At 38.2% G+C, this 21,893-nt stretch overlaps 1 protein-coding gene across 2 annotated transcripts in view; it reads left to right on the forward strand.

Annotated features, from left to right (window-relative positions):
- Window positions 1-402: 402 nt before the first annotated feature.
- LOC123760404 (putative mediator of RNA polymerase II transcription subunit 15) overlaps window positions 403-21,893 on the forward strand; it is a 35,430-nt gene continuing 13,939 nt past the window's right edge. Inside the window, exons 1-9 of one of the 2 annotated variants that reach the window (XM_069323418.1) lie at window positions 403-555; window positions 2,182-2,292; window positions 2,465-2,580; window positions 3,246-3,434; window positions 4,429-4,700; window positions 6,654-6,924; window positions 8,646-8,845; window positions 12,314-12,556; window positions 13,495-15,148. In XM_069323418.1, coding sequence (XP_069179519.1) covers window positions 463-555; window positions 2,182-2,292; window positions 2,465-2,580; window positions 3,246-3,434; window positions 4,429-4,700; window positions 6,654-6,924; window positions 8,646-8,845; window positions 12,314-12,556; window positions 13,495-13,571 — 1,572 coding nt within the window. In that variant the 5' untranslated portion in view covers window positions 403-462 and the 3' untranslated portion in view covers window positions 13,572-15,148. Of the gene's footprint in view, window positions 556-2,181; window positions 2,293-2,464; window positions 2,581-3,245; window positions 3,435-4,428; window positions 4,701-6,653; window positions 6,925-8,645; window positions 8,846-12,313; window positions 12,557-13,494; window positions 15,149-21,893 lie in introns of those variants that run through there. The other variant, XM_069323452.1, reaches the window with a different exon arrangement.

A 21,893-nucleotide genomic window follows, 5' to 3' on the forward strand; every position in this document is an offset into this window, starting at 1 on the left:
CGTCTAATTATCTTAGTTAGCAATAATGAGTAATTCTTTGAGAATTCTTTGGAGACAATTCCTAACCTATACTTCTTCTCAAGGTCGTGTTTTTTGTTAATGGATTTCAGTATTCCCTTTGTAAGCCAAGGATGTCGACACCAGGTGTCGTCGTCCGTTTGGCGGGGGTTTCGGGAGCTGACCCACAGATGGCGTGTTTGTAACAGGGGGGTATGGTTTGCACCTTGTTATTCTAATAATGGATAAATAATTCTAATAATGGAAGCGCTAATTATATGAACAAGTGCCATGTATTTATTCAGACGAGATCAACAGCGAACACAAACCACCCCATATACGAACGGAATGGTTTGTATGTACAAACTTCTCAGTGAACGAAGTTGTTTCTAGCCCGGCATCCGAAATTGCAGTTTACGACTTGACCAGTCCCCTAACCATCGGCCCAGTCGCAACAAGACCACCATGGCGGACAGAAGGCGACGGAGAAAACTTGACACAGGTGAAGATTCTGACGAGTCCGAGGATGAGCAGACAGGACCACGGAAGCCCCTTACTGTAAGTACAGTGCCGGCCAGGATAGATTATTATCCATCATGAGGGCGGGGTGATAGAGAGGGCTGAGGAGGCGATGTAGGCGGGGCCGGGGCCAGCACCCCATACACTTCTAATTTAAGACTGACGCATAACATGAGAATGTGTATAATATACGATGGTTTTTAGGCGTGTGTGTGGTGTAGACACTGTGCTGGGGTGTATGTGAGTCTAGGTAAACTGTGCAGCGTCTTAATGACATGTTATACAGCTGACAAGATGTTAGGCTCACTTTCTAACTCTTGACAGGTGTACTGGACGGGGACTGGTCAAGTCGTATACTGCAATTTCGGATACCGGGCTAGAAACAACTTCGTTCACTGAGAAGTTTGTACATACAAACCATTCCGTTCGTATATGCGCTGGTTTGTGTTCGCTGTTGTTCTCGTCTGAATAAATACATGGCACTTGTTCATATAATTAGCGCTTCCATTATTAGAATTATTTATCTATTATTAGAATAACAAGGTGCAAACCATACCCCCTTACAGTTGAAATCTATTTATTTATATACAAGAAGGTACATTGGGTTGCGAGAGTACATAACATATATTAAGAGGTACATTGTAGCAAGATTTGAGATTAAAGGATTTAAGACTAACACATTTAGAAACAAGGCGCCCCCGAAGGAGGCTATTATTTGTTATGCACCCCATACTCAACCAGTAAGTAGTGGAGCAAAACATAGATTACATGGTCATAAAGTCTCAATCAGACCAATTCAATTCAATGTCTTTCTTTATTATGCACCCCATACCCATCCCGTGGGCGGTGGTGTAAAGGATTACAGAGGCACGTAATCGGTTCAGGAACTGAACCCTCTAGTTCGTTTAGCTAAGCAAATAACAATTTGTGACGCTAGTTACAAAATTATTATTATATATACATGTACACACTCATACATACATGTACATATATATATATATATATATATATATATATATATATATATATATATATATATATATATATATATATATATATATATATATATATATACGTATACATACATATCTAATCACCTACACAAATACACACATCAATAATCTTTGTCACAAGTGATCAACAAGAGGCTCACAACAGTCACTATACAAGGCACTTTACATCTATGGTGAGTCACACAGTTACTAGTCTTGCTGCACACCCACCCAACTGGGCGGCAGCTTTAGACACAGCAGATCAGCAAACCAAGTGGTAAAAGTTATGAGGGTGTAAGCACCAGTTTTACCAGGCAGCAGGTGCTCAACTGATCATTAGAAAAAAAGGTGTCCGAGTAGTAATAACTTTGCCAGCATGCATTGTATAACATGATGTACTTAAGAGGAGGCAAACACATTGCAAGTTCTGGTGGGACTTTACCTTTATATAAATAACATTTACACTTTTAATAGTAATTTTACTATGTGGATGGGGATTATTAATTAATAACTCCATATAGATTTTGAATTGTCAGGTCTATTCCAAGCCATAACATTGTTGTGATGAGATTAGATTGACTTGTTTTGTATCTTTTTATTTTGTTAATGATTATCCTGAGAAGTGCATTACAGATCATGCCTCACAATGAGGAATTTTTTCTTGTCTTTCCAGGGAAGTGATGGAGGTGAGTGTGAAACTGCTAATGAGGAAGAGCTTGGGGAAGAGGAGGAGGAGGAAGAGGATGAGCTCATTATAATGCCAGATGGTCTTGTATTAGGGAAGGTGAGAAGCATTTGTATTTCTAAATTACTATTGATCAAAATATTGAAATAATTATATTGTAAATTAGGGTTTGGTGTCAAAAGTTTCACTATCTCCATGTTTTTTAGAATTGCAGTACAGTAATTATGTAGCATGCCAAGGGTTGTGCATTTACAGTGATATGTGATTACAGGACAACAAGCCATTAGATGACGATGAGGATCGGAAAAACCCTCAGTATATCCCCAAGAAAGGAACTTTTTATGAGCATGATGACCGGACCGCTGCCGAAGACGATGTAGAGAAACCGTGAGTGCTGTTTGTGTATTAGTACTGTAGTTTGAATTTATAGTGTGTTTTCTTTGAAATATACCTAATGGTGAATAAATCTTAATGTTTTTTACAATGATGGTGTTATCATCATGCTAGTATCCAAGTTAATGCATGCTTTTGTCAATCATCACATAAGTTGTGAAAGCTTTTGGTAACAATACATTACCAAAGTAAACATTCTTTGAATTGTATGAGTTTACACACACACACACCTTTGCCGGTGGCTGTATGGATAGCACCCTGGACACGTGACCCTGTGGCCCGGGTTCGATTCCCGGTGCTGGCGAGAAACGATGGGCAGAGTTTCTTTCACCCCGATGCCCCTGTTACCTAGCAGTAAATAGTTACCTGGGAGTTAGTCAGCTGTCACGGGCTGCTTCCTGTGGGGGTGTGTGTGTGGGAAAGGAAAAAAAATATATAGTAGTTAGTAACAATTGATTGACAGTTGAGAGGCGGGCCGAAAGAGCAGAGCTCAACCCCTGCAAGCACAACTAGGTGAATACAACTAAGTGAATACACATACACACACATTGTGTGTGTGTATTCTATAATTCTTTTATAATTTTGTATATAACTTTTATTTTTGTATATAAACATGTATTTTTTATAATTTTTTGTGATATTCATAATGTTTGCTACAGGGTTGAAGAACCAGTCGTTAAAAAGGAAGTTGGTAAGAAGAAAGTTTGGAAAGAGGATGATAAGTGGAACCATGACAAATTTAATGAGTTTGACCAATCTCCCAAGTCCCGGGAAGAGATAATGGCTATATATGGTTATGATATACGTAATGAAGGTCCTCCAAAAGCTCATTGTAGAAGGCGTTATGGGTAAGGAAAAAGCATTTTTAGTAAGGGAAGTAAATATGGTGGGAACAATTCTATACCAACAGTGGTACTTCTACGACTTTTATTATTTTCTATTTCAACAAATGATTTCATAATTAAAAAGCATGTATGTTTTGTAGGTGATATACTATAATGCTTTTGTATCGTCCTCGTTCTATGATAAGGAGAAAGGTGTATAGTGTTGTACATGTATATTCATCTCTGCATCTTTCCACGTGAAATTATTTGGGGACTCTATTTTTCAATACAAATTTGACATGTGTGCAAATTAATTTATACAGTAGTTTATAATTACTATATTTAGTTTATACTGTTCTGTAATTCTAGTTTTGTAGCCAATTCAGTTAGTAAGTATTATGATAGTGACAATATTGTTTTATCTTTCTAATCCAGTACATTGGATTTTAAATCAAACCACACACCTATTGGGTTAAAGTATTGTCACTTCAAATTCTTATGGACTGCTCTGTAATTTGCTGAGACATAGATGTACTTGACCAATATTTATAGACTTTAAGAAGATCTAAAGTCCCAAGCCTGTATGTCTTGCCAAGCCTATATGACAAAACCAAGTTAGATACAAATAACATCATCACTTTTATTTTAGAAACAAAAACACCTAGGAGCGTTCATTTGAAATTACATATCTTAAGCTAAAATAAGATTATTGATCAAGGCAAAGTTCAAATTCACTGAACATTAAGATAGCTTCATGACAAGCTAAGTTAATATATAACTTTGTTACTTCATGAATACCAAAGTGATATATAACTTCTCTACAAGCCAAGATCATGTAATTTTACTTAAGGCTATTTTAGCATAGTGGGAAATAATGGTTATTACCAAGTGCTTTGTTCACACCAAAACATTCGTTAATTTAGGGGCACCAGGAAAGATGACCAAATGTAGTGAGAAACTGTTTTGAAGGTACACGATATGAAAGGAGCTTACAATGTTTTTGTAATTATATTGACAGTCGTGGACCAAACAAATATACACGCAATTGGAAGGATTTGGATGCCTACTCCAAGCCTGTTCGTGGTTCCATACGCGGAGGTCCTGGAAGAGGTGGGCCCAGGTCTTTGCATGGCAGCCGAAAAACTCTAGACAACGATGAAGAATTCCCGGTATTGAATTCTCCACAATACAAAAAACACGAAGGTGATAAATATAATGACCTCAACAAGTTTGAATCTCCTGTGACAAGATCAGAAGTGCCAGGAGCAATTGTTGACAATTTGCATACAGGTTAGTTTTGTTTATTTTTTGTTTTGGTCGACAGCATTGTTGACATCTGATTACAACAAAAAATTATACACAGTATTCATATTTTTAATGTTAGGGTTGAATTAATAATATTTTGTATGTCAATACAGTATTTAAGTGCTGGCTTGTATTAAATGTCCCCCCTTTTGGCAGAAGTATTTTGGGATAAATACTTTTTCTTTTTTCCCATAATACCTCTCTTCAGTTCTTTGTTTATATAGTACAGTAATTAGCTATTACAGTTCAAATTCTTAGTCATATCTTTCATATTTTAGTTTTTAATTATTTTTATCCTTCAAATTTTTTGTATTTTATATGGCCTGTAATACTTTATAAACCTAATGAACCATTCCTCATTTATGTATGTACGGAATATTAGTGTAAACATATAACACATTATATAGCACCACTTGTTGTGAGGGGAAACATTGTGATAAATGTTATCGTTGTGATTTAAATCAAATTGATAAAAAATTTGGAAATAGGTACCTGACAGATTTGGAATTTTTGTATTTGATAGAAAAGTATTTCAAGTCTGGAGTGCTTAACTACTTGTGATTAAAGGAAGTGAGACAGATCTATCTCATAAAGCCCTGTCTTCTTGCTATTGTAAGAGGGGTATTTATACCTCTTGATGTTCAAGTACTGTCATTATTGTACCTGTGAGTGGTGGTTGCTTCTGCCACTTCTGGCTCATGTTCATCCCACTTGTTTACCACATTACCTTCATAAGTGTGTTTTGGAGCTGTGTGTTCTGTGTACTGGTCAGAAGTATGTGATGTGTATGCAGGCGATGAGTCACAATAACGTGGCTAAAGTATGATGGTAAGACCACACACTAGAATGTGAAGGGACGATGACGTTTCGGTCCGTCCTGGACCATTCAAGTCGATTGTGACTTGATCACAATCGACTTGAGAATGGTCCAGGACGGACCGAAACGTCGTCGTCCCTTCACATTCTAGTGTGTGGTCTTGTCATCATGTGTGATGTGTAATATTTTGAAGGATTCTTCACCAAAGTTTCCAAATGCCAATTTTTGTTTTGTCTAGTTTCACATATGCTGCTGATGTTATTCTGCTCATATGCTCCTCTAGTGTTAAGGCTAGTTTTGTCAACTCCCTAGTGTTTTTCTATTTTATTTTTATTTTTTGTTATAACTGCCTCACTCATATATTGCACAATACTTTCTTGTTGGTCTTTATTTTTCTTAACCAAACCATATTTCTATTCAATTATCGGGATTAAACTCTGGTTATCATTTGTCTATACCTGCAGCTTGTCTAGTCCTCTTATAGTATTGTGCAGTCCTCTTTTATTTTATTTTATTTTATTTTATTTTTTCCTCTGTCCTTACTCTTCTCATCAGTTTAGTGTCATATGTAAACATTATTGTGTATTCCTCTTCTGGGAAGTCATTTATATACAGCTGGAACAGTGGTCCAGGTACCGAACTCTGCAGGACCCCACTTGACACTTTCCTAAACTACAGAAGTCTTTCCTGTTTGTCAGATACCAATAGAGTAGTTGGACTCTATTCCAGTCCAGTATCTTCATATTTACTACAGCTTCCTTTTCCAACTTGTGGATCAGCCTTTGTTTTTGGAGGGACAGTGTCAATAAGCTTTTGAGAATTTAGGAACATGAAATCGATGTATCCTTCTTTCTCTTCCTTATCTTGGTGATAATAAAAGTCAATCAGGTTCATAAAGCCTTTTTGCCTTTTTTTCTCCCAAAAAACCATGCAGTCTCTCGAGTACAAAGTATTTAGCATTTTACACAAGAGGCATGTAAGGGACACTGATTTGTAATTTATAGCCTCCTGTCTGTCTCCATTCATGAACATGTGAAAATGTACACCACATATTCCTGGCTGGGAATATATTTCTTGATTGCACTTTAGGCAGTTGAAACAACTAGTTGAAATTTTTGCAGGTGATAATGAAAATTATAAACCAGAACAAACGGCACCATTAGCCTCACCACAGCAGCAGTTACCACCGCAGTATCATCAGCAGCAGCAGCAGCAGCAACAACAGCAGCAGCAGCAACAACAACAGCAGCAGCTACACAAGATCTCAGGTTTTAGTCCACAACCCCAAGATGTATGTGCTGATGGCTATGGTGGACGTGGCAGAGGTTACAGAGGTTCTGGTAGAGGTTACAATCGTGGCAGAGGCTATAATCGAGAACGTGAACAACATAGGTAAGAGAAGCATTTTTGTTCAGATATACAACAAAATAGATTCAATCTTATTTTTGGTTTTCCATGTAAAGCATGAAAATAGGACATAGTAATTTATTGGCAGATGACTACTAATCCACTGGTACCTTATTGTAATGTGCTTAGAATAGGATTGGGAATAAAACAGTGTTGCTGAGAAGTTACAGAATTGAATTTATATTATTTATTTGGCTTATAGACAGTACACTATATAGGGTAGGTAAATGAATTGGACAAAGTGACAATTAGCTTTGCCTGCTGCTCTTTTTCCAGCAGAAACCTGGATGAAGTTACTACGACATGGCTTAATAACACTGTAAACAAGTAACAAATTTATTTATTTATTTATTGTCAGTGTTATTTTTTGATTGCTAATGTTCCAAAGTACGGTATTGACAAGGGCAATCATTCGCTTCAAACTTTGTTTTGATCTATGCCTAAGACAGTTTAGGGAAGATGTACAGTACTTGGAAAATAAAATATTGTCTATGCTTGATAATCAGAATCATATGGGGCTTGCCCTCATTCCAGTTACCAAAACTTTCGACTTACTGAACTTCTTACCAGGAATGTAGCAAAGTGAATGACTATTTTTCACAAAAGTTGAATCACTCGTAGCTTTAATGATTGCATAACTTGCTTCCTCTTAACACCTCCACATCAATTGCTGCTGCTACCAGACTATCTTAGCAAAAACAAGACTTGTGTTTCTTTTAAAACAAAAAATTTAGTTAAGAAAATATTTTATTGAGTAGCAAGAGGTAAAATCACATAAGGGAAAATATTTGACTGGGCAGGTTGACAAGATAAGGATCGGTCCACCCTAGGCATGATACCTCGGCCACCATAAGAAAAAAGTTAAATATTATAGCAGAGAAATACACTGTACAATACAGCCTATACATGCCGTTCTTTTTGGGTAGTCACAGAAGGGCAATTGTGGATGGCAGGTGGGTAACCAAAAGTGCATGGGGTGGCTAAGAGTTTCTGGCAGTGTAATTTGCTGCTCAGAAATGTATCAAAAGGTTTTGACAAAGTCTGACACACTGGCCTAAAATACAAGATATCAGAAAGAGGGCTTCCATAGACTGGGTGGCAGGGCTTACCTGGAGCATACCTAGAGAGGATTCGGGGAGTTCTACTCCCCGAGCCCGGCCTGAGGTTGTCTTGTGATAACGGGCTACCTATTGGCCACACCCGGTTCCTCGTCATTCTCTCCTTGCCGCCCATCATCACACCCAGTTCCTCCCTGCTCTCCTTGACCTTCTATCTACCAACACCTCCATTCCTAAGCTACTGTCAGGACTGAATAAGTAAGATATGGTCCTTGCTCCCTGCCAGCTGACACATTTTATCTTTCTTTGGAAAACATGTTTTAGGCATTGTGATCACTATGATTTCTTAGCGAGCACAGTGCCTAAATAATGTAGTATGGTTATTATTCGTTTTGGTGATATTTTATTATCATTAATATTGCAAGGTGAAAATTAATATAATTAATTTGAAATGGTATGTTTTGATAATGTCCCAACATTTCATATACACACTTCTGAACATATCATTTTGTATGTTTAAAATGTTTAACCCTTTTGAAACCATTTGTGTGTAGATGTTCAACTAAATGTTTAATTATATTTTATGCTGCTAATTAATATGGTGTTGACAGTCATGTGCAGGTAACACTGTGGGCATTTTGTCAACAGATATAATGAGGACAGTTGGGGCCAGTATTACCAAGACAATTGTCCCAGTGGCCGTGGTAATTATAGAGGCGGACACCAGCAGCGTTTACCCCAACCACATACTCCCCATACACCCAGAGATATAGAAGAAATAACAGCAATGTTAAAGAACATCAGTATCAGTTCACAAAATAGAAAAGAGCCGTTCAGGAACAAAAATCGTTAGTAATTTTTGTATTCCTTAACAATTGTATATTGGTTGTCAGCTTTTATTTTGTTTTATCAATGTTAATGTTTCACATGTTTTATAATTATTGTCATTTAGTAAATGCTATCTTATGTTAATTAGATATCCTTGATATTTTTCCTCGTAGTTCCTCTTCGATACCTTGAATGTTTTTTCTTATCGGCTAGAAACTTGACATCATTTACGTACTCTATAATGATAGAAGCAAAGTTTGTACAGTATTAAAGTTGAACTCCTTTTGGCTATTTGCAGAACAAATTTAATCTTTAATTTGGAAGAGGCATTCAGGACAGTATCTAAATATTTCATTTAAATAATATTTCATTATTTATTTTTGTTAGTAGGATCATTGTATAAAAATCATGAATATTGTTAGTATAAGAATATTAGACTTTGTTAGGTATAGTGGGCAAAGTGTCTGGCAGGATGATGTGTGTGGAAGAATATAGGAAATAGCTTAAACCACTTTAACCTGATCACCACTTTCTTGTTTGTGTCTGTGGCGAGTGAAATTTAGCTCTAAAGTTGTCAATGAATACTTCCTTAGGTTCGGACAAGTTCAGTTGTGTTCCAGCTTCCACCTGTGTCCTATCCTCTTGCTCTATTTTCTCCAAATTTATAATTGGCTGCCCCTGTTTGCCTTTTCTATTCACCTCGATGTCTTGAATGTAGTTATCATACCTCCTTTGTTCCTTTCTCTTCTGTTGAGTTCCTTGACCCAGTCATCATAGTTTAGCCATTTTAATTCAGGTACAGTACTAGCCATCTTGTAAACCAATGTACTTTTAAAAGTTCCTTTTGAATTTTTCTAATACTAGTCTAATGTAAGCTGCATAAATTTTCTTGAAAGAGTGTGTTATACTGCCAGTGTTCCAGTGTTGTATATCCTCTCTCAGGTCTATTTCTCTTTCAGATTTTTTGTCATTGCCCTTCCTTTATGATGTAGATTTCCTCTGATTTTTTCTCACCTTCATTGTCTTAAGCTTTTTAAGACATTTACAGCCATTTCTTTGCCTGCTCCTGGCATTTGTCAAGGTCTTCCTGCAGCACTATACAGTTCTCATCAGTTTTTTATTTTCCCATTAGCTTTTCATTGTTTGAAAACATTACCATGCATGAATACACTTCCTTGAGTAGGTCATTCACATGGATTAGGAAGAAAAATGAACCCAAGACAGTGCCTTGAGGGACCTTCCATAGCATCTTCCTTGATTTGGCAGTGAGACATAGGTGCTTGACCCCCAACAAGCTCTGTTTGCACCTGGAAGGGTCTTCCCTGCCAAACTGACTGCTAGGAAAGAAACAATATGAAAATTGACTGGCTTTATGACACCCATGTGTTTTCCATGCATAGTGACCCATATACTCATTTCATTTCATTTTTAAGTTAAGTTTATATATGGGCTGTGGTTCCTGGGGACCACAACCCATATATATTAGGTGAGGAGGTAAAGGTAGGATGTGCAGGTTCATAGCGACCTGGCTGAATCGATGCTTCACCCTTATTTTTGGCTAAGGTAAAGCGAGTATTGAAGAATTGGTATCCCTATTGATTCCTGGGATCTAGTTCTGGCCCTCTCATAGTTGTCAATGAGAGGGCCAGAGTTTTGTCTGTTAACACTGAGGTTGTTTTAAGCATCTGTATCTCTCCTCTTTGAACTCGGTGGTGGATTTGTACATTAACAAGTACTGTTTGTTATTTTCAAGGTTGAGATGATTGTTTACACTTGCAGTATAGATAAGTTTAATAGGAAAATGAACAAATGTTGAATGTTGCAGTAAAGGTGTTAAGAGTAAAATATTAATTAAAAAATCTTTTACCAAACTTTTTAGTAAGGCACTTGAGACAAAAACATGTTCATGAGTGGTAACCATTATTTGAAAACAAACAGTACACTTGGCTATAAAGATGCAAACCATATTGTCCTTAGCCTCTGGATGTGACTAGGTAACCCATTCTCCTGTAGATGGTAGTTTTTGTAACTGTGTACCATAGTACAAAGATTGGCATTCTAAGCAATTACATAGTAGAACTTTAGAACTTTGTACTGTTGACTTTATAGTCAGAAAAAATTAAGCTAAAAAAAACAAACTTAAATATTCCTAGGCCTAGTATAGCACACACATACTAGGCCTCATATTGTGTTAGGCCTTGGAAGGTTAGGTTAGTTAATTTGTCTTCGCAACCCAAGTCTGGTTTGTCCAACTTAATAGTGCCGATTTCTACTTTTTAATCTTGTTGTACGTTGGTATATATACTATGGTCCTCATCGTTACTATAAGAACTACCAAAACGGGAGGATGGGCTGGACTAGGTCAGGCAATGCTACTCGCTTCCCCCTGCTATGCATAAGAAAAGTTTGAACATGTAATGTTCTCAAATTGCATCTAAATACAGTACTGTACTCTATAATACCAGAAAAAATATGCAAAAATGGCTCATAATAAGATAACTGTACAGTATATATATAAACATTGGGTTTAGTATTGTGGGTTGCCACCTTATTCCTTTTGGCTCTTAATGTTTTTATTTGTAATAATTTTTTACTGAATCATTGTAATAAAACTTTCTAAGTCAATGTAGCTTTCTTGAGTGTTCACAAATTCACATTTCTGTGGACAACCAGTCTCAAATTTCCACTATCCCCACTATTATCTAGCAGCACTTCTGCATCTACCACGAAGCATGATACAATAGCTAACGTCAGATTGTGATATAACCAGTAACAGTTTTTATTTTTCTTAAGCCACCGGTATATACACTGAAGTCAGATGTTGTGGTTTTTGTTTATTGGTAACCTTTTGGCACATATCCAGGAGCATTTCACTGTGCAGTCTTTCAATGTACTGCATTATGTTGCAGCAGTGGGGATATTTTCCCTCAAGATAATGACATGACTGCCACATAATCAAGATTTTGTGAGCATAGCAAAATGGTTTTGGCATGGGAGCAAATCTTGTATAAATTTTAACTTATTATCATGACAGTGAAAAGCTTAAGGCTTCAATTGCAGGACTAAATCATTCAATGGTATGTCCAGGGTGGTCAAATAAAAAATGTTATTCTCTATAGCCATGGAGAATATACACGTCTATTTAGTTACCTTCTTTTTTAATGTCTTGTCTTGTCTTTCCATACCAGCAGCACCAGACTGGTTCTTATTCATTTCAGAGGTGATCTAGAGATTTTGCTAAGCTTCCAAACTGCATGGAGGCCAAAAACTATATTTAATGCATGCAATATACGGGCAACTACTGTACCCTGATTGTGTCTCAAGGAAGAGGCGAGTGAAGTTGATGAACTTTTGATACTGGATACTTTGCCAGTGTCTACTTTATTATGTATTTAACAGATGCTTATAATGAGATGTAAGGGGGTGACTTTTTAGGTTTGTATAATTTACTCTCTTGCATGTGCCATAAGTGTGTTTTATTTGCTTAGGTGGTGGAGGTGGAAATGTGGATAACAGACGCAACACAATGCCTCCACGACTGCAGGAATCGGCCGCTGCTGCAGCCAACATGCAAGGTCGGGGAAACAGAGGTGGTAATGCATCTCCTGACGGAGATAGCTCATCTTCTAGACCAAAAAGATACTCGTCTCAAAGACAACGCTCCATTCCTGGGCAGCAAGTTTCACCCTTCCCACCGCAACATGGTTATATGGATCCATCTGTAGATGCAGGTAAGAGTTAATAGGTCATGGAATATAACAGAATCCTTCAATTTTTTTAATTTTTAATTCAGTGAACCTCATTTTGGCAAATCTATGGTTGCAACACAGGCTTTCCTGGCTGGATTTACTCATCTGATTTATCGAACAGAGTTCAATGAAGCGGTTGATGTGCAGATTTGCTTAGGATGTTAGACCAGAGTTGAGCAAACTGGTGGAAAAAGTTGCCCATCATATGATAGGTTGAAATTAAAGTTTTGCTCAGTGGAATTGGCTCGGAGCATGGGAAATATTAAAGTATGAATGATAACACTCTTAATGTGGCTCCAATCACATTTGTAATGATTTTTCATAGATTTTCCAACATTAAAAGAGTTGGGACCTTGGAAAGCCATTGAGCATATTTAAAACCAAATTCTATGGTTTGTTTATATTTAAGATAGCTCGATTTTTGTTCACTAAAATATGAGTTCTGTTCATTAGTAAGTTAAAGATCTATCTCCCTACTTTGCCCGTAATTCCTTTTGTGCGCATTTTGTGTGCAATGACACCCTGGTCACTTTTGTTAAAGGCTTTTATGAGATATGTGTGTATTTTATCAGCATTTTGCTCGTCTTCCATGGCATCTAAGGCCATATCACAGTGGTCTAAGAATTGTGAGTGGTAAGAACGCCCTGTTCTGAACCCATGATGCCCAGAGTTATGTCGACACTGTGATTCCATGTGTTTTGTGATATTACATTTTAGAGCACTTTTTCAAAGATTTTTTATGATGTATGCTAGAGCTACAAGACTACAATTTTTTGCATTTGCTTTACTACCTCCTTTGTGAAGTGGAACGATCTGTTATTTTATGTATATCAGGAATACTGTAACACTAGTATGTAGGCTCCATCACCAAAAGATGTTAAGGGCCTGTGATAATGGTTTTTCCAATTCTTGATGAACAGGACTCCAGGAGTCCATGGTTGGTGCAGAGTGCATGGGCATGCAGTCTATTGCTGCTTCAAGAGTCCAGTGGGATTAGGGTGGCGCGTGATATATTCTTCGATGGTGGTGTTACATTCACAAAGAATTCCTTCAGATCATTGATCTTCAATGTGTTCAGGGGTTCACTGAAATCAGAATCGTACTGTTATCTAGTAGTAAATAGGTGCCTGAGAGTTGGGTAGCTGCTACGGGCTGCTTCCTGGGGGTGTGTAACAAAAAAGAGGCCTGGTCGAGGACCGGGCCGCGGGGACGCTAAGTCCCGAAATCATCTCGAGATAACCTCAAGATCTCCAGATAGCCTCAGTATAATTCTAAGCTGCAAGGAAAGTTTAAACCACCTCAAATTTAAGATGGCCCCCCTGAAGTCTAACTATCACCTTAACTCTCAAGACAAATGCCAATATTCTGTACCTATCTCCTTGTGTGCATACAAAATTATATGTTTTTTCTTATATTGTTAATTAGCATTCAGGAAGCTCTAATGTCATTAAATTATCTACATGCCATGGTTTAGTTCTGGTGGAGTCATAAAGTTGGCTAGCTTTGGTAGTTGGAGAGCAGGATATCCAATCATGGTAGCTTGGTAACGAGTGATAGGGTCAGGTGCCACGTGGAAATTTGTTATATTTTATTTCTTGCTTTAATTACATTTATGATCAGATGATATCTTGGAATATCAATAGCAGTTTTAATGTTTATAATCAATAGCAGTTTATCACAATGTTTCCCCTCACAACAAGTGGTGCTATATAATGTGTTATATGTTTACACTAATATTCCGTACATACATAAATGAGGAATGGTTCATTAGGTTTATAAAGTATTACAGGCCATATAAAATACAAAAAATTTGAAGGATAAAAATAATTAAAAACTAAAATATGAAAGATATGACTAAGAATTTGAACTGTAATAGCTAATTACTGTACTATATAAACAAAGAACTGAAGAGAGGTATTATGGGAAAAAAGAAAAAGTATTTATCCCAAAATACTTCTGCCAAAAGGGGGGACATTTAATACAAGCCAGCACTTAAATACTGTATTGACATACAAAATATTATTAATTCAACCCTAACATTAAAAATATGAATACTGTGTATAATTTTTTGTTGTAATCAGATGTCAACAATGCTGTCGACCAAAACAAAAAATAAACAAAACTAACCTGTATGCAAATTGTCAACAATTGCTCCTGGCACTTCTGATCTTGTCACAGGAGATTCAAACTTGTTGAGGTCATTATATTTATCGCCTTCGTGTTTTTTGTATTGTGGAGAATTCAATACCGGGAATTCTTCATCGTTGTCTAGAGTTTTTCGGCTGCCATGCAAAGACCTGGGCCCACCTCTTCCAGGACCTCCGCGTATGGAACCACGAACAGGCTTGGAGTAGGCATCCAAATCCTTCCAATTGCGTGTATATTTGTTTGGTCCACGACTGTCAATATAATTACAAAAACATTGTAAGCTCCTTTCATATCGTGTACCTTCAAAACAGTTTCTCACTACATTTGGTCATCTTTCCTGGTGCCCCTAAATTAACGAATGTTTTGGTGTGAACAAAGCACTTGGTAATAACCATTATTTCCCACTATGCTAAAATAGCCTTAAGTAAAATTACATGATCTTGGCTTGTAGAGAAGTTATATATCACTTTGGTATTCATGAAGTAACAAAGTTATATATTAACTTAGCTTGTCATGAAGCTATCTTAATGTTCAGTGAATTTGAACTTTGCCTTGATCAATAATCTTATTTTAGCTTAAGATATGTAATTTCAAATGAACGCTCCTAGGTGTTTTTGTTTCTAAAATAAAAGTGATGATGTTATTTGTATCTAACTTGGTTTTGTCATATAGGCTTGGCAAGACATACAGGCTTGGGACTTGAGATCTTCTTAAAGTCTATAAATATTGGTCAAGTACATCTATGTCTCAGCAAATTACAGAGCAGTCCATAAGAATTTGAAGTGACAATACTTTAACCCAATAGGTGTGTGGTTTGATTTAAAATCCAATGTACTGGATTAGAAAGATAAAACAATATTGTCACTATCATAATACTTACTAACTGAATTGGCTACAAAACTAGAATTACAGAACAGTATAAACTAAATATAGTAATTATAAACTACTGTATAAATTAATTTGCACACATTACAATATCGCTAACAAATGCCCGATAAGGGCAAGAAAATCCTACTAACAAATGAAACAGAGTTTCGAAAACAAATGAAACAATTAAATGCCTCAAAAGTAAAATTGGTAGTCCAAGGATGTAGGCATACCTGTGTGTGGTGTAGACACTGTGCTGGGGTGTATGAGAGTCTAGGTAAACTGTGCAGCGTCTTAATGACATGTTATACAGCTGACAAGATGTTAGGCTCACTTTCTAACTCTTGACAGGTGTACTGGACGGGGACTGGTCAAGTCGTATACTGCAATTTCGGATACCGGGCTAGAAACAACTTCGTTCACTGAGAAGTTTGTACATACAAACCATTCCGTTCGTATATGCGCTGGTTTGTGTTCGCTGTTGTTCTCGTCTGAATAAATACATGGCACTTGTTCATATAATTAGCTCATACTTTCAAGATGACGGAATCTTTTCCTTCACTTTGGACACTCATGAAGTTTGCCATCCGTATGTGCCAACATGTGACTCTTCATAATTCCAAGCTGCCTGAATTTTTTCCCACACTCTGGACATTCGTGAAGTTTGTCATCCTTATGCACTAACATGTGAGTCTTCATAGTTCCAAGCATCCTGAATTTTCTCCCACACTCTGGACATTCATGAGGTTTCTCATCTGTATGCACTATCATGTGCTTTATTAAGGCACTTCTTTCCTTAAATCTTCTGCCACAATCAGCACACTCAAAAGGTCTTTCATCTGAATGCACCATCGAGTGCCTCTTCATACTTCGAAGATGACGGAATTTCTTCCCACACTTTGGACACTCATGAGGTTGGTCATCCGTATGAACCAACATGTGACTCTTTAGAATTCCAAGCAGATTGAATCTTTTCCTACACTCTGGACACTCGTGAGGTTTTTCGTCCTTATGTGCCAACATGTGACTCTTCATATTTCCAGGTGTCCTGAATTTTTTCCCACACTCTGGACATTCATGAGGTTTCTCATTTGTATGCACTAACAGGTGCTTTATTAGGGCCCTACGTTCCTTAAATCTTCTGCCACACTCAGCACACTCAAAAGGTCTTTCATCTGAATGCACCACTGAGTGGCTCCTCATATTTCCAAGATGACGGAATCTCTTCCCACACTCTGGACATTCATGAGGTTTGTCATTCATATGAACCAACATGTGACTCTTCAGACGTGCAAGTAGACTGAATCTTTTCCCGCACTCTGGACACTTGTGAAGTTTGTCATCCCTATGTGCCAACATGTGACTCTTCATATATCCAGACTGCCTGAATTTTTTACCACATTCAGGACTTTCATGAAGTTTCTCATTTGTATGCATTAACATGTGCTTTATTAGGGCACCACGTTCCTTAAATCTTCTGCTACAACGAGCACACTCAAAAGGTCTTTCATCTGAATGCACCATCGAGTGCCTCCTCATACTTCCAAGATGACGGAATCTCTTCCCACACTCTGGACATTCATGAGGTTCGTCATCCGTATGAACCAACATGTGACTCTTCAGACTTCCAAGCAGAGTGAATCTTTTACCACACTCTGAACACTTGTGAGGTTTTTCATCCTTATGTGCCAACATGTGACTCTTCATATATCCAGATTGCCTGAATTTTTTCCCACACTTTGGACATTCATGAGGTTTCTCATCTGTATGCACTATCAAGTGCTTTATTAAGGCACTTCGTTCCTTAAATCTTCTGCCACAATCAGCACACTCAAAAGGTCGTTCATCTGAATGCACCATCGAGTGCCTCTTCATACTTAGAAGATGACGGAATCTCTTTCCACACTCTGGACATTCATGAGGTTTGTCTTTCGTATGAACCAACATGTGACTCTTCAGACCTGCAAGTTGACTGAATCTTTTCCCACACTCTGGACACTCGTGAAGTTTGTCATCCTTATGCAGTAACATGTGAGTCTTCACATTTCCAAGCTGCCTGAATCTTTTCCCACATTCTAGACACTCATGAGGTTTATCACCTGTATGCACTAACATGTGAGTCTTTATATTTCCAAGACGACTGAACTTCTTCCCACACTCTGGACACTGGTGCGTTTTCACCTTCATTACAGGAGCAGTTTGTATCATGGTTTTCCCTTAATACTGCTCCTGCTGCTGATTTTGGAGCCACGATGGAAGTGGTGCTGGATGTTAACTTGTGTTTCCTTGAAGTGTAAAATGAAAAGCCGTGTGACTACATTGGCGTCGCCTGTCGGCAGAAAATAATGCGCCTTGAAGTAAATAAATGCACTGGTAGGCAGATGTTTGGGGAGCCCCTAGAGTCCCTCAGGAAGGCAAGTGCCAGCCTATACCCCAATCAGAGAACACTGGGTAGCCAAAGTCAAGGCCTCTCCTCAACTCATACTGAAATGGGCAAAAAACACAAAACCCCTTCCAGATCCCTCTGGCAGATCACCACACCCAGGAGATCACCACACCCAGGAAACCACCGCGCCCTGGGGGCACACCAGGAGTGCACCAAGTCCTGAGGGGCACACCAGGAGTGCACCAAGTCCTGAGGGGCACACCAGGAGTGCACCAAGCCCTGAGGGGCACACCAGGAGTGCACCACTCCGGAGGGCACACAGGAGACGGGGACTGGTCAAGTCGTATACTGCAATTTCGGATACCGGGCTAGAAACAACTTCGTTCACTGAGAAGTTTGTACATACAAACCATTCCGTTCGTATATGCGCTGGTTTGTGTTCGCTGTTGTTATCATCTAAATAAATACATGGCATTTGTTCATATAATTAGCGCTTCCATTATTAGAATTATTTATCCATTATTAGAATAACAAGGTGCAAACCATACCCCCTTACAGTTGAAATCTATTTATATACAAGAAGGTACATTGGGTTGCGAGAGTACATAACATATATTAAGAGGTACATTGTAGCAAGATTTGAGATTAAAGGATTTAAGACTAACACGTTTAGAAACAAGGCGCCCCCGAAGGAGGCTATTATTTGTTATGCACCCCATACTCAACCAGTAAGTAGTGGAGCAAAACATAGATTACATAGTCATAAAGTCTTAATCAGACCAATTCAATTCTATTTCTTTCTTTATTATGCACCCCATACCTATCCCGTGGGCGGTGGTGTAAAGGATTACAGAGGCACATAATCGGTTCAGGAACTGAACCCTCTAGTTCGTTTAGCTAAGCAAATAACAATTTGTGACGCTAGTTACAAAATTATTAATATTATATATATACATGTACACACTCTCATACATACATGTACATATATATATATATACGTATACATATATACATGCACATACATATCTAATCACCTACACAAATACACACATCAATAATCTTTGTGTCACAAGTGATCAGTAAGAGGCTCACAACAGTCACTATACAAGGCACTTTACATCTATGGTGAGTCACACAGTTACTAGTCTTGCTGCACACCCACCCAACTGGGCGGCAGCATTACAGTCATTTGCTCCACACCCATCCAACTGGGCGGCAGCTTTACAGTTATGTGCAGCATTACCTACAGTAAGCAAATTTTGGATACTTCGCTAAGATTTCGAGCAGCACATCATTATGAATGAAGTACTTACACATTTCTTGGACACTATTGATGGTGTTATCCCTAAATTCCGCGATTTTTTCACATTCCATTATATAATGGCGCAAAGTAAGCGAATAGTTCTGCTGACAGAGTTTACATTTAGTCAAATCTACATCAGCAGATGTTACAAACTCCCAGAGGTACTTGTAGCCGAACCTAAGCCTAGCAGTGGTAACATCTAGAAGTCTGCTAACATTATTGGATGACCCATAGACGTGCGGTTCTTCCTGCATAATAGAATGATGATAGATGGAGTAACTGGTGTGAATTTCACTTTGCTTCAAGTCTCCGAAATTTAGCTGATGTTCCTGGGATATTGCTGCCCTCAGGCTGCTCAAAGGCAGTCCAAGTTTGTAATCAATTCCCTCTTTACGAGCAAAAGTCTTGGGCAACTCATCAGTTCTCAGTGGCTATTTTTACATTATCATTTACAACTAACTTAAGTTAAATAACAACCAGTAAACAGACTGCTGTTTTCTAATTCTAGTTCAGGCACTTCCTGGGATAAAACGCGAACATTCCTTGAGGAACTGTGAGGTGCTTATCTGTTTTTCCTCGTAACGGTCCCAAAGCTTCCACAAATGTTCCTGTTTCTCTTCATTGCTCTTGCGGCGACTGGACTTTAGCTTTTGATCAGAAACCAGTTGGTATTGCAAGGTTACCAGGGACGCCTCACGGTACAGTAAGGGGATTAAAATATATAAAGCCAAGTTGTCCCTCACTGCCCATTGATTCAAACGCTGGTGCCATCCTTCTACGTCATTGTTGGTCCTCACCAGTCGTCTAAATGCACACCAGTTCCCCAATTCCCACACACTGTTGCACAGCCACGTATTTTTTTTATGTAATGAGTTAATTGTGTCGTTAAGGGTGGACTGCTAGCCGACTTTTCTAATTCAGCAAACGCCTTACAATTATGTAGTACATACGTACCACATAAGTACGTGTGTGTTATACACGTACACACACACACACACACACACACCTTGTCAAGCACAGGACGAAGCTTGAAAAAGTTTAATGGTATGCCAATAGGCTAGTCCCAGGACTAAGAGGCATGAGTTACGAGGACAGGCTGCGAGAAATGCACCTCATGACACTGGAAGACAGAAGAGTAAGGGTAGACATGATCACTACCTACAAAATTCTCAGAGCAATTGATAGGGTACATAAAGATAAACTGTTTAACACGGGTGGTAGGCGAACAAGGGGACACAGGTGGAACTTAGTACCTAAATGAGCCACTGGGATGTTAGAAAGAACTTTTTCAGTGTCAGAGTAGTTAATAGATGGAATGCATTAGGCAGTGATGTGGTGGAGGCTGACTCCATACACAGTTTCAAATGCAGATATGATAGAGCCCAGTAGGCTCAGGAATCTGTACATCAGTTGATTGCCAGTTCAGAGGTGGGACCAAAGAGCCAGAGCTCAACCCCCGCAACCACAACTAGGTGAGTATACACACAAACACACACACGCGCACACACACGTACACACACACACGTACACACACACACACAGACACAAACATACACATACTAATGCCTCTATTCACCTTGCAGTAAATAGGAACCTGAAAGTCAGGAAGCTGCTATAGGCTGCATCTTGGGGATGTGTGTGTGTGTTAGATAAAAATATATGTTGTTTAGATATGTAACGGTTCTATTGTTACGTAAAGTATGGTGACAAATAAACACAGACACTAAGATACTATACTGTATATATATTTGGTCGAATATACAGAAGTACACAGGTGATACGTTGGTGTGAGTTGAGCGCACTGAGCGTTGGTACAGTATCTCGCAAGGGATACAAGACACTCCGTACATTGACAACATCGCACACTAATATTTTTACCACTTCGGACACCAGCTTTAGACGTTTCGCATATGTGTACGTGTTCCATATTAAAACGACAATATAATGCTATTAACAATTAAAATCTTCTATTTAACAGGCATATAGTTAATAAATGAAGTTTAGTGATGTAATAGACATAATCCGGAGTTGGTAAGGACGCCGCCCGCCAGCGTAAACACAACACACCCGAATGCCCACAAACACGATACAACGCACAAAACACAACACTTCTGTCAGTTTTTGGATAAACTCCTTTTATATTTATTATGTGAGAGTTATACATGTATAAAATGATAACTATTATAGGTAAGCGCCTAATATTTAATATTAATCAATAAAAAAGAAGTCAGAAGCCACACGCCTGTCTGTACATGTCTTTTGTGTAAAAGTATTTTGGGCGCTCATGTACTTGTGCGCTAGCTGGCGTTCACAACTGTTCTCGCCTACAAGCATTAGAATTAAACAAACATTTATTTTTTCATTTATATACAAGAAGAGAAGGCTACCCTTGAGTCTGTAATATTCATCTGATCACTGGTCTCCCATTTGGTCCTCATTGCTTTATCTTACTATTATTGAATGTCAATAACCGTATTATGCAATTTCAATTTCTTCTATTTCTTTCTTTATTATGCACCCCATACCCATCCCGTGGGCGGTGGTGTAAAGGATTACAGAGGCACATAATCAGTTCAGGAACTGAACCCTCTAGTTCGTTTAGCTAAGCAAATAAC

The sequence above is a fragment of the Procambarus clarkii genome, chromosome 1 (genome assembly GCF_040958095.1).
Source record: "Procambarus clarkii isolate CNS0578487 chromosome 1, FALCON_Pclarkii_2.0, whole genome shotgun sequence".
NCBI classification, from domain to species: Eukaryota; Metazoa; Arthropoda; class Malacostraca; order Decapoda; family Cambaridae; genus Procambarus; species Procambarus clarkii.